At 46.4% G+C, this 14,167-nt stretch overlaps 1 protein-coding gene across 1 annotated transcript; it reads right to left on the bottom strand.

Annotated features, from left to right (window-relative positions):
- Positions 1-310: 310 nt before the first annotated feature.
- Positions 311-9,787, bottom strand: LOC117876607. Its single transcript, XM_034768859.1, has 7 exons — positions 9,407-9,787; positions 6,232-6,291; positions 5,578-5,646; positions 2,977-3,033; positions 2,424-2,500; positions 514-578; positions 311-365 (listed from the first exon to the last, which is right to left on the bottom strand). The coding sequence occupies exons 1-7, from the start codon at positions 9,639-9,641 to the stop codon at positions 311-313; spliced, it is 618 nt and encodes a 205-aa protein (XP_034624750.1). The 5' UTR covers positions 9,642-9,787.
- Between the last annotated feature and the right edge of the window lie 4,380 nt (positions 9,788-14,167).

The raw sequence follows: 14,167 nt of genomic DNA, 5'->3' as shown, positions 1-14,167 counted from the left end.
GCTGAGTGGCCAAGGCTGACAGGGAGGAACCACTACAAGAACTTAAGAACGGACATACTAGGTCAGCCCAATGGTCCATCTAGCCTAGTGTCCGGTCTTCCGACAGTGACCTGTTCCAGTCATTTACAGGGTCTAGAAATTCTCTCTTAGCCTCCTGTCCTGAGGTGACGGACCCAGTCAGTAAGGGGGTAATTGAAATCCCACAATTGTGTTTTCTGCCTTTGTAGCCTCTCTAATTTGCCTGAGCATTTCACAACCACAGTCACCATTCCCGTGGTTATTGCCACTTATCCCTAGACAATTTCACTGCTTATTTAATTGACACACCAAAAGCCAGAAGAACCTTGTCTAGGTCATCATTCCCCCTGGGGCAAATAAATGGGGGTTAGCGCCAGTGAGAATTTTACTGTGAAATTCTCCAGTGTGGAGAAAGTCTCAGTGCGATAGGGACTGGCCTGGGCACACAGACTCCTGCAGAGGGGGTGACTTCAACCTCCCAGCCCCCGTACTCACCTGTACATCTCCTGGTTCCCATCTGGGCCCCGAATAATCTCTGGGTTTATTTCTTCTGGAGGCTCCTAAAACACAGGAACAGGCATTAACTCGGCTTCACTGGGGATTCCCACTGCAGAGCTCTTGTGAGGTGGAAATCTTGTCTGCTGTGGCCTAGTGTTCAGCTGGCAGCTGTCGCTGTGGCCTGGGACCCTTGCAGTGCATCTGGCAGAGAGGACTCGGTGATCAACTGAATTCCAGCCTCATGGTCGGATGCATCCCAGGTGACCGAGATGCCCCAGGTCACAACTACGATGCCTAGTTATCTTTAGCTAGCTGAGGTGGGATCCTCACCGACAACTGTCAGGTGTGATCACACTCTGGATTGCAGGAAGAGAGGTTCTGTGGAGTCATGAATCGTCTCTCTAAGCCACCAGCTGCACTGTGGTGGGTGTGAGATGGGACTACTCCGGATCGATTCAGTCCAGGGCCCAGCTATTCCCGTAGTTACATGAATATCTCCCGCTGAAGCTAAGAAGAGCTGCATGTAAACAACTGATTAGGCCTCTGATCTGCATTTGGCCAGACTCCTGCTGTATAAACAGGCTCTGTTACAAATAGCACAACAGACACCAAAAGATGAAGGGAAATGGTGTGTGCACTGGCCGTTCTGATGATGCATTACGAGAGAGATTTGAAACCCAACATTTAATAAACGCCACTGACACGATCCCTGTAGACGTGCTTGAAGGGGAGAGCGGGTTTCCAACCCCCCTCTCCCCAATCTACATTCTGATCATCTAGCAGACAAAGGCACAATGAGACCCAGTGGCTGGAACCTGAAGCTGGACAAATCCAAACTATACATAAGGCCACTGGAATAACTACAGACCTAGGGGATGTGGTGAATTCGCCATCACCTGGAATCTTTCAACCAAGACCGGATGTCTTCTAAAAGCTACACTCCAGTGCAAACACAAGTTATGGCTTGATGCAGGTTAGGTTCTCTGGCCTGGGTTATGCAGGAGGTCAAAGTAGATGATCATAATGGTCCCCTCTGGCCTTAAAAATCTATGAATCTAGGATATTACAGACTCAGGGTAAGTCTACACAGCAGTGGGGGCCTAAAAATTCACACTGTGGCAACACAGCTAGTGGCTCAGGCTAGCCCGAATACAGTCTCGCCCGAGCTCCGTGGTCACACTACTATTTTGGGGCACGAGCTGAAGCAGAGCCAGTATGCGGCCATCCACCCGAGCTGAGAATCACACCGCCCAGCTGCTGTGTAGACATACCCCAACGGGGAACACGTCTTCCTTGCAAATACAAGTTGTGTTATTAACTTGGGTTAGCCAACAGGTAAAACTAGCAGCAAAAACACAGTATCTCAGCTTTTCAATCAGGTTAGTACCTCGCGTTAAAGCCTATAGGGCCGCCAGGGTTGAACGTGAGCTGCTGATCTGAATCAAAAGTGGAGTTGCTGCATGTACACTGCTATTTTAACCCGAGTTGAACGCTCTTTGTTCTGTGGTCCACGCCTCGATCTCCCAGGCTCTACCGTAATACACCTAATACATAATATACAGAGCCCAGCACAATGGGGTACTGGTTCATAACTGGGGCTCCTACGGGCTACCGTAATACACCTAATAAACAACAGTAATTAAGAACACGTCTTTTTTTCTACCGTGAAGACATATCCTTAAATAGTTTCCGATTCCTCCATTTGCCATCACCTGACTGGCCCACCAGGCACAATCCCGCCTAAATAAATTTTCTCTGATCTAAACAGTGGAGGTGTTAGACTACCCCTGGCTCAGCTCAGAGGGTGAAATCACAGCCAGAAACCCCAGAGAAGGAGACAATACATAAGGAAAGAGACTGACAGACAATGAGCAAGGAAAAAAAAAAAAATACACCTAATCCCTTACCTCCTCCCTGGGACACAGTTTGCATTTGTCCGTTCCCCAGTTGTCCCCAGTGGGATCCTCCTTCCTGCTTTGTTTTCCTGCAGCAGTCGGGGAGATATTATTTCAAGTAACACATTCTCCAGGGGATTATTTTTAAGTGCAATTGGGTTTGGGGGGCTGGTGAAAAACAAATGAGGCCAGAGCAGAGGCAGACTCTGCAGCCTGGAGAATATTAAAAATTAAAAAAAAAAAAAAATGTAGGTGGAGATTAGCTAAACAGAGAGACAAAGGGAAAGCGGACAGGGGAGAGGGTGATGGAGGAGGGTGTGAGGAGCAGGTGTGGAGGGGAAGAGACTGTGAGGGAGAGATAGCCAATAGCCAATCAGTGCAGGGAAGAACACTATCAAAAAGCAGCCTGATGACAGTGCCAGCAATCAACAGATTAAATCCAGTGCAGCTAAAGGGGGACGTTGTGTGGATGGTCCAAGCAGCAGGCCAAGGCAGCGTCTGGATTCTATCCACTCAGGCCCCTCAAACTACCCCACTTCGCCCGGTCAATTTCAGCCTCACTCACCTGCAGCTTCGGCCTTGGAGCCAGTGAAGGAAAGATGCCTCTTCATGAAGGCAATTGCTGGGGGGTGTGGAATTACAGTATTAATAATCAATATAAATATCTAGCACAGTTCTCTAGCACCCTTTGGCCCACAGCGCTTCTCACAGGTAGGAACCCAGGAACTGCCAGACTGGATCAGAGCGGAGATCCAGCTAGCCTAGGGTCCTCTGACAGTGCAGATGCTTTGGAGGAAGGTGTAGGAACCCTGTAGTAGCAGATGTTGGGTAATCCGTCTCCCACATAGCTCTCATCCTGGTCTCTAATAGAGACTGGCTTAAACCCTGAAGCAGGTGGCTCAATATATCCTGCAAAATCGATATCATTAAGAATTATGCTAACTCGGGATATTCTTGTGATCCATATGAATATCCAATCCCTTCTTGAATCTTGTTAAATTCTTGGCCTCAGTGACTTCCTGTGGCAGGAAGTTCCACCGGCTAATTACACCTTATATGGAAAGGATTTCACTTCATCGGTTTTGAATTGGCCACCTTCCAATGTCATTGAACGTCCCCTAGTTCTTGTGTTAGGAGGAGAGGAGAGGAGAACTGAAGCTCCTGATCTCTCTTCTCCATGCCATTCATTATTTTACATATTTTTATCATGTCCCCTCTTATTCCATTCCTTTCCAATAGAACAATCCCAGTCTTTTCAAGCTCTCTCCATAGGAGAGCTTTCCCAGCTCCCTAATCATTGTCATCACCCTCCTGTGACACCCCCCCCCCTCTACTTCTGCAATATCCCTTTGGAGATGGGGTGCCCAGGACTGCACAAAGTATTCCCGATGAGGCCACACCATTGATTTATATAAAGGCTTTATGAATCTGACTAAATATGGATCCACCTCATTGAAATCAATGGAGTTGCTGAGATCAGAATCTCCCTGACCCTGGTGTAAATCCAGAATAACTATCTTGATCTCACTGGAGCCAAAGCCAGATTTACTCTGGGGTAACGGAGGTCAGAAGCTGACCTAAAGTGTTTATTTGCTGTGAGGGCCTCTCACCAATCTGTTACAGTAAGAAAAAAAAAAGTGAACATGCAATAAAACAGTATTCCAGATGAGGCCTGCCTATATGAATATGTGAAGGACCTATTATCCTTGTGCATGCACAGAATATTATTCACCCATACACTGAAATGTAGCCACCTCTGGGGTGGGGCACAACAGCTGCATAGCAGCCACTCCACCCAACACTGAAACGCTCTTTAGGTTGGATGTTTTGGAAGGAAAAGGGGAATGAAATTTAGCACCTACTCCAGGAAGCCAACCCCAGGTTTTGCTTTCCTCGATCAACCCTGTAGCCTATACAGCTAGCTTACTTGCCTGTATCTCTTTTCTTACAGTTTTGATTATTTGTTTTATTATAATAGGTTTATAGATTTATATTAAAGTAGTTTGGCTGTAACAGAAGAGACCTACAGGCCATACCCTGTATGTTAAGCGAAGGCAAAGTTCGGTCCTAGACATATGTATGCTTTCACCTAGATAGATAGTGATAAGTTAAAGCACAAGGTCCATATATGGCAGCGACCTTTCACTTTAACCGAAAGAACCAGGAGAACAAAAATAACAAATGTGTGAATGATCTAATGTCATTTATATGTATGTACACGTCATCAATATGTACACACATACCACCCTATGGAATAAGTGTACCCCAAAGTTGTGGGGGGTGGGTGAGGAAACTAAATTTGGACATATAGGGCATGGGTTCTTGAGCCCTCCTAAGCAGGATGACACACCACGCTACAATACACCATTATCTCATCTAAGTGTTTAAGAATCTACACTTCAAGTGTCTGTCTTAGTTTATTAGTCTGTTAGTTAAGTGAAATTCTAAGTCAGCTTCAATAGCTCTTAGCTCCAGCTTCTTCGAAGATCTGCACCTCCCAGTCAAAAGAATTGAGGAACCGGAGGCAAGGCTGGTCCTTGGTCTCTTATAACCAGGTCATCAAGGAAGGGTGTGAGTCTATTAATCAAAAGCGTTATAGTGTATAACAAATATAATACAACAGGGCTTAACAAAGCCCTGGTTGGGATGATTTAGTTGGGAATTGGTCCTGCTTTGAGCAGGGGGTTGGACTAGATGACCTCCTGAGGTCTCCTCTAACCCTAATATTCTATGATACAATACCATATGTATCTTTAAAATAATAGTATTGCATTTGTAACTCTCCAATATTTTGCCATTTGATTATAATTCCTTTTTATTAATAAAAGCCTTTAAGACTATATTGGTCTCAGTGTGAGCGTCCTGTCATGCCCCCAAGGGTCCTGTGCATATTCTGTGTAGCCAGATTCTGGGACAAGAACCTTTATTATCTTCTGATCAGATTGATTGGTGAGCCTATAACCCATACTATCCAAAATAATAATATTAACCTCCTAAAATCAGGCAACAACCCCCATTTGGCCCTTCCCTGAGGGGAAAAATTAAACAGGCCCAAACCCCTGCAATGACTCTGGTCTGACATACAGTTCCAGGGCTGTCACAGTCCATCACAGCAGTGAATTTCTCCCAGGGCCCCTGCTATCACCATGAGCGATTCTCAACTCACCAGATGCTAGTGTCCCTCCTTCACCAGGGGGAATCTCATCGCCTGAATGCGTGAAGTGGCTCTTTGGTCCTAAAGATAAGAGAGAGCAGAGGAGTTTTCCATGGAGAGGTACTAGAGAGTTGGCTTCCCAGATCAGAGGAGAAGGCACTAACCCTGGAGTGACGCTCTCCTAACCCCTGCACTGACACCCAGACAAACGGACAGAGGCGGAGAGAGCGAAAGTTTAGCATTACATGACAGACACACAGCTTTGTAAGATACTCAGGCCTGGTCTACACTGGGGGTGGGGGGGTGTCAATCTAAGATACGCAACTTCAGCTACAAGAATAGCGTGGCTGAAGTTGACGTATCAAAGATTGAATTAAAATTACTTACTTCGCGTCCCCGCAGCACTGGATCGACGGCCGCGGCTCCCCATTCGACTTTGCTTCCGCCTCTCGCACTGCTGGAGTTCAGCAGTCGAGGGAAGAGTGAGCAGGGATCAATTTATCGCGTCTACACTACACACGATAAATCAATCCCCGATAGATTGATCGCCACCCGCCGGTCTGGCGGGTAGTATAGACGTACCCTCAGGTACTTCCACCATGAGCTTGGGATAAAGAGATACAACAGACCACAGGGCCAGATTTTCATGGGCTCAGCACAACTCACCTGAGTCGCCTGCTTTAGTGCAAGTGGACGGCTTCCGCTCTTGTTGTGGATGGCTCGAAGCTGTGGGAGAGACCAAAGGAGAGAGAGAACTTGAAAGGTAAAAACAGGCCAGGACTAGAGATGGACAAAAAAAATTTCATATGACTTTTTGTCGACCCAAAAAAAATTTAGCTTCAGCCACACCAAAATGTTCTGTGAATTGGTGTCACTTTGGCTGACTTGTTCATTTAGAAAAAAAACCTTTAAAAACAAAACAAAACACTCCAAAAAATATGAAATATTTCATGTTGACATATTGAAAACATTTTGATTTTTCACTTCAAAACAGAACTTTTTGTTTCCAGGTTTCCTTTAATTTTTTTAAAATCAATCAAAATGCTTTAAAACAGCCAAAAGTGAAACAAAAGTTTCAAATTTTGTCAAAACAAACCTAAAATGAACATTTTTACATTTTTTGGGTTGCCATTAAGGTATAAAATAATTTTCAGTTTGATGCAAAAGGAATTCCTCCCCACCCCCCAATTTTTCAGAAACCCAAATATATATTTATTTTCCACACAGGACCTGAATAACCTGGGATCTTTAGGAATAACACTAGCTGAAGTCTGCCCCTAGTAGTTGGTTTATATCAGTTATGTTTCCAAGGCTCTGCAAGGAGAAAGAACAGAAACGTCCTTGCTGCCTGGTGCTGTCAAATCAGTTCTCCATTCACATGAATAATAGCTGTTTACACTGCTGATGATGATACAGTAGATAGTTTTTGACACCTGAGCAGAGGTCTCAATTACAACACAAAGCAAGATAGGGGAGCTTCAGGCTTTAAGAGCAGAGGGAAACAAAAGCTTAAGATGAGGAGGAATGAGCGAAAGGAAGGAATCTTTAAAACATTTGTGGCCATATAATTTTGGCAGGCTATACTCAAGTTCCATTGACCCTCATACCCGACAATCCACTAGACCAGTAGCTTCCCTTTACTGAATTCCACTGGGATTCCCCTGAATAAGGATTGAGCAAAATCAGAGTGTCAGCCACTGAGAACTGAAATCTCACTTGTATAATGTTTGCTACAAAAGAGGAAATACTCCTATACATGCAGGCGGGGTGGATAAAAATTAATGATTTAAAAACAATTTTTTTTTAAATTGATTTTTTTGATAAAATGCTTTTTGAGGAAAAAACTTATCTAAAGATAGTTTTAATTGAGATATCTTTGAGCTATAATGTATCTTACTATAGAATTAGAATTTATAATCCCTATTCCATGATATGAGACAATATAGTCATGTCATGTTTTAGAAAAGTTTTGTATGAGTTCCAATAGTTCATGGATTAGGGATCCAATTTTATGGGGTTCCACGGGCTTCTGTAGAGATTATTTAGGTTAATCTTTCTATCTACCCAATGGGATGCAGTGCTCAGTCTAGAAGATCCCAGCAGAGATGCTTAGTTTTGCAGTTCTCAAGCTGTGGATTTGTGTCTCCAGGGGTAACATGCTTTTGTTAACAGCAAAAATGTTTTTACATAAATAAATATATAGAGGTGAGAAATAACAGACCTCAATTCTATTGTCCCTCTGCAAATTTGTGTACACAGCGTCAATCCCTTACCTCTCTCTAAAAGTGCAAGGTTTCAAAAAGTTCAATGAATAGAAGATTGTTGGGGGTGGACTAGATCTGGACAAGGAGAAGAAGTCTGGAGATAAATGTGAGAAGTGAGGGACATATGCTTGTTTTGTTAAAATATTATATGTTTGCTGTTGAAGAAAAAAAATCCAAAAATACTTAACTTGGTTGTTTTAGTTAAATAAAACAATTTGAGTATCTGTCTGGTGATGTTCTCCTCCTAATACAGCATGGCAAAAAACCCCTCCTAATATTAATGATTAACCTGTTGAATTGGAGATATTTATGAAGTCATTGGGAGGTGAACTATCTGCTTCAATTACCTTTGGTAAATGAAATAACCAAACAATCATTCATTTTCTCATATAGCTGTAAAACTAATCTGAAAAGTTTTCAAAATAAATCATTTAAAAAAAATGTATAGTGTGTACCTTCTAAAACTGAAACCTACATCTATCTCGGAGTTGTGAAGAACATGTATTAAGGTTATAACAACCAACAAGAATGCACTTTTATGTAGAAAACCATGATTAAATTGAGTCTTCCTGACTAGTGATTTAAATCAATTTGATTTACATCAAATCCACCCAGCACAGCAGGGCTCCTATCCTGAGAGGAAGGCGGGCTGGTTTTGTGGTTAAGGAACTAGCAAAGGGCCCATGAAATCTGGATTCAATTTGCAGTTTGGCCACAGACCCATGTGACATTTGGGGAAAGTCACTGACTGTCTGGGCCTCTGATCCCCATTATTAACCTCCCAGTGTCTGCCCTGCCTGGTTAGATAGGGAATTCTCTGGGGCAGGGACTGTTTTTCAGCGTGTCTGTCCAGAGCCCGGCACAACTGGGCCCCCCGATCTCCATCAGGGTTTGTGCAGCACCCCTGCTCTCAAGTGAGTAACCCATGCTCACAAGCAGCATGGGGAAGTGGAATTCTGGAGCAGGCAGAAGAAGGCTAGATCATGGGAGCTTTTACTCATTTGACCTTTCCATCCACAGCTCTCCCACTCTCTGCCCTTGAGCAGACAAGTTCTCCCATAAGGCCATGCCAAAAAAAAAGTCAGCCCGGCCCAGGGCACTCTGGGATCACAGTTGCCAACTTTCCCACGGTAAATAAGCACCCCGACTTTCACAATAAGCCAAAAAACAAGCTAATCCCCTTTCAAAACAAGGTCAAAACAAGCCAGTCTCTAAGAACCCCAACACTGTATGTGACTAGATCCCCCCGCCGTGCAGTCTGGGATTGTAGTGGGCCCACAGTGCACCCCTGACTCTCTCCCCCTTGCCCCTGCTTGCCAGGAGCCGATCAAAAAAAAAGAAGCCACAAGCCAAAAACTAGCCAACAAGCAACTCACAAGCCAATTAAGCCAAAAACAAGCCCAATTTCTGCATTGTTTGTGGGGGTTTGGCATGTCTGTCTGGGATGCTTGCCCATAACCCATTGCACCTGCGCCCAGGGGGCCCCCCCATCAGCAAACCCTGTAAGAGACGTATACACACTCCGCAAGACGGGTTGGACCTCAAGTGAAGAGCAATCGAGTCAGCTCTAGATTTACCTTTCCGGAGTCTGCCTTCAACATCTTCCAGGACTTTCAGAACCACTTTCGAATCCCCTCTGCAGTGCCTGAGCACCAGGTCGGTTAGTGCAGCCGGGTCAGCTGGTGTTTTGGGGATGGGCTCAGATCCCCCCTCCAGCAGGACTTCATTCAGCTTATCCTTGAATCCCTCCAACTCCTCCTTGCCCAGGGCTTTCAGTTTCCTCAGCAGGTCACTTCTCCCAGGGGCCTCCATGCTGCTTTCTGATCAGCCTGGCCAGCAGAGAGAGTCAGGAAACTGCAGTTCAATGCTGAGTGCCACGGGAAGCAAAAAAGCTTGTTGCCCCCTGAGAAGTGGGAAGGACTCAGGCTGCAGGAGCCCGCCCCATTACCCCACACACCCTCCAGCACTTCCTGATTCCTGCTCTTTTAATGAGATCACACTGTCCAATCAGGGTGCTGGTTAGGTGGAAATCTTGCCTCTGTATTGCCTGTGACTTTTACTCACATCTGACATCGCCTGTCCAGAGATCAGAGTGGTGTTTCTCTCTCTCTCCAAAATACGCCTGGTTTGGATCACTGCAGTGCTACTATAGATATGGGAATTGACTCAACAGACTCTGGGGCACATTCTAACCACAGCGGTGGAGTCACTTCGGATTTACACCAGGATCACTGAGATCTGAATGCAGCCCTGACAGTACTGACTGCATTAGAGTCACTCTGGATTCACAGCTGGGTAACTGAAACCATAATCAGGCCGTGACTATTACCTTTAGTGGAGTCACTCCAGATTTACACTGGAGTAACTGAAATCAGAATCGGGCCCTGCTTCCATTGACTTCAGCGGGGTCGCTCTGGATTTACATCAGGGTCCCTGAGATCAGGTTCTTGACAGCTGCGTATTTTTTAAACGCTCTGCATATAATACCTAATTAATTAGGCCACACTACACCCCTTTGAGGTAGATCACTATCATTAACCTCATTTTACAAATGGGGAAACTGAGGTAGAGAGCGAGGGGAAGTGACCAAAGTCACACTGCACGTCAGTAACAGAGCTGGTCTTAGAACCCGAGAGGTCCTGCTTCCTAGCACCCCGTTTGTCTCTGTTTGGGAGAACTTTTTGAAAAGATGAGCCGCCCCACCGGCTCCGATGCTGTCTCTGTGCTGAGCTCTAAGCTACACTCGGGGAGACATTGGGGAGAATTAGCCAGTGTGTGGATTCACCAGGTGAGAGTTATCAGTGGTGTGGGGGGGGGTGTTGTAAGGCACTGAAAGAGTTAACTGTGCTGACTCAGTACCAGGCTGCCTTTAATAAAGCTCTTATTTCTGTGCCCCCTTGTTCCTGCCTGCGCCACAACAAGACAGGCGGTGGGAACTGATGGACCCCATCTCTCCAGCCACAGAGAGGCAATGGAAAAGGAATAAAGAAGGACAGATGAAGTGAGAATCCTCTGCAGTGTGAGGGTTTGTATGCCTCACCTTTGAACACCCAAGCAGCCCCTGGAACAGGTGGAGCAGAAGGAAGACAGAGGAAGGCCCAGATCCACAAAGATTTTAGGCACCTAATTCCCATTGATTTCCATGGGAGTTTAGCACCTTTGAGAATTTGGGACGAAATCCCCCTCCAGCCTGTACAGGAGACAAAATAAGTCCCTTAGGATGTGTGTCTGCAGTGAAACAGGGGTGCAAACCCAAAGCCAGGCACAGCTGCACTTTGGAGATTCCCTTCCACAGGAGGGGAAGAGGAAAGGGTTGTGCGGGGAGAGAGAAGCCACGCTCCCTTAAAGGAACAGACCTAGCAATGGGAGAGGAATTAAAGCAGAGAGCTTGTAGGGCAGTGGTTAGTCAGCATTTCCTGTAACATCTCTAGAAAGTCAGGGTATTTTTGAACAGTTTCTTGTTGCATCAGGAATTGAAAGTTTTCAATCACAGAATACCAGGGTTGGAAGGGACCTCAGGAACCATCTAATCCAACCCACTGCTCAAAGCAGGACCAAGCCCCAAACAGATTTTTACCCCAGTTCCCTAAATAGCCCCCTCAAGGATTGAACTTACAACCCTGGGTTTAGTAGGCCAGCACTCAAACCACTGAGCTATCCCTGCCCCCCTATGTAGAGGGGTGCCATTTGTGGGGGCCCAGGCGGGTGACTTTCATACAATAGGTGTGCAGTGCTCCCAGGCAGAGCTCCTAACTCCAGCATGGGCATTAATGTGAGTTCTGCAGAGGAGAGGTGCCCCTGGGCCAGGGAGTGGGTATTTTGATTACAAACAGAGGCAGTGTGATGAAGATCAGAAAGGGCTGGTAATTGCCTGGAAAACAGGAATCCCTCTGCAGGGGATGGGGGTGTTGGAGAGAGAACACAGGGAACTCAGAAGAGCCAAGATTATATTCTGAAAAGAGGGAGATTTGAGGGACATAAGTGAAAAGAAGGGGCCAAAACCCAGGGAAGGGCCAGCAGTGGTATAGAGAGGTTCCCACTCTACCTGGGGTACTTATGTGGTCCCATCACCCTAACATCTGAGTGCCTCACAATGTGAGTGCCCACCTTAATTGACTACTCTTGTTACAGTTGGTATGGCAACACCCATTTTTTCATGTTCTCTGTGTATATATGTCTTCCTACTGTATTTTCCACTGCATGCATCCGATCAAGTGGGTTTTAGCCCATGAAAGCTTATGCTTAAATACATTTGTTAGTCTCTAAGGTGCCACAAGGACTCCTCATTCTTTTTGCTGATACAGACTAACACAGCTACCCCTCTGAAAAATGTCTAACTATTGATCCTGGAGAAGATGGCTCAGATATTTAAGTATGAAGTGTATAATTATTGAGCACATGTTAATATCTGTGAGTGGAGGCGCTGGTGGTAACAGAAGTTTTACTTGATTAAGAACTAGAAGATTTGACCCTCCAACTTTCTTTCAAGACAAAGAGCTGCCCAGGCCTCATTCCCACCATATCCTCCTCACAGCAGCAGCAGAAGAAGAATATAATGTCTTATTAAAACCCTGCGTGAACTGGCCACAGTTGTGACGGGTAGAGGTGTTAAAGAGACAGAGCTGCCAGCAGAACAATCTCTGGAGGTGAATCTATGCCCTGGTCTACACTGGGGTGGGGGGAGCGGGGATCAATCTAAGTTACACAACTTCAGCTACGTGAATAACGTAGCTGAAGTCGACATACTTAGATCGACTTACCGTGGTGTCTTCCCCACGGTGAGTCGACTGCTGCCGCTCCCCCGTCGACTCTGCCTGCACCGCTCACGGTGCTGGAGTACGGGACTCGACAGGAGAGCGCTCGGAGGTCGATTTATTGCATCTAGACTAGACGCGATAAATCGATCCCCGCTGGATCGATTGCTGCCCGCCGATCTGGCGGGTAGTGAAGACATACCCTATGACTTTGGAATTCACTCCTGCTCAAACTTGGTTTGAAGAATCTGTTTATATTCAGCTCCCACTGCTAAGTCCATTTCTGAACAGTCATTTGGGGAAGTCTTGGGTGTGGGGTTTCCGTAGGGAGGTGTGGAGACCTGGGGGGGTGGATTTGGCAATATTTGTTTTCTAGCTGGCTGCTCTAACCACTAAACACCCTTCCCCTCCCAAGAGCAGGAAATAGAACCCAGGAGTCCTGACTCCCCCTGCCCCCCCCAGCTCTGACTGCAATCCTCTCCCAGTCAGAGCTGCAGATGGAACCCAGGAGTCCTGCTGCCACCCACTGTAACTACACTAACATTCACCAGGACAGATTACCCAGGCGTGTCAAGGGGCAGAAGATTTTAACAGTCCTTGATGTCAGGTGATGGACTCAGGCCTGGTCTGCATTAAGACGTTAGATCAACCCAGCGATGTCACTCAGGAATATGAAAAATCCACTTCTCTGAGCAATACCGTTAAGCTGACCTAACCCCCAGTGTAGGCAGCGCTAGGTAGATGGAAGAATTCTTTCATCGACCTACCACGCCGCCTCTCGGGGAAACGGATTAACTACAGCCATAGGAGAACCCCTCCCGTCGCTGTAGTGTGTGTCTATACTGAAGCACTCCAGCCGTGCCACTGCAGTGTTTGTAGTGAAGTCATAGCCTCGTGCAGTCAGGTGACTCATCTGGAATTAGGATGTGAACCGGTTCTTGTCCCCTCTGGAATGGGCTCTGGGAGGGGAGTAGGGCCTAGTGGACTAAAGCAACTAGGACTGGGACACCGGATTTCTGGGTTCTTCTATCCCAGTTCAGGGAGAAGAATGGAGAGGAAGGTGTGGAGTTATGACTCTGACTCCTTCCCAGAGCTGGGAATGGGGCCCATCTAGCGAGTTGGAACAAAGAGGAAACTGAAACCATGACTCTTGGGTTTCATTCCTGATGCTTTAGTGCCCAGTAGGGCAGTGCAATGGAATGGGATTGGACCAGGTTATTGTGTAGACAAGGTGAAAGTGACCTTGACACAGCACAAAAGGGCCCAGGAAAAAGACCCTGAATAGGGGGACCATCAGGGGCAAACTGAAATTAACAAAACACCCTGTTTATGAAAAGAGACAAAAGGTCAGAAATGGTATAATAGAAAGAAAGGCACAAGACACCTCTCCATTCACCGACGGGAGGGGGGGGGAAGCCAGTACAAATTACCGGGGCCCGGTGGTCCGGAAGGGGGCCCAACTCCCCTCACCCCCATCGGCCCTGTTTAGCCAGCCTGCCCTTGCAGGGGGGCCCGAAATTTTCACCGGAGCCCGAACCCTCTCTCAGCGGCCCTGCAAGACAGCACCCATGAGGGAGGCAGCAC

Source organism: Trachemys scripta, chromosome 4 (genome assembly GCF_013100865.1).
Source record: "Trachemys scripta elegans isolate TJP31775 chromosome 4, CAS_Tse_1.0, whole genome shotgun sequence".
Lineage (NCBI taxonomy): Eukaryota > Metazoa > Chordata > Testudines > Emydidae > Trachemys > Trachemys scripta.
This window is presented reverse-complemented; position numbering and strand designations above follow the sequence as displayed.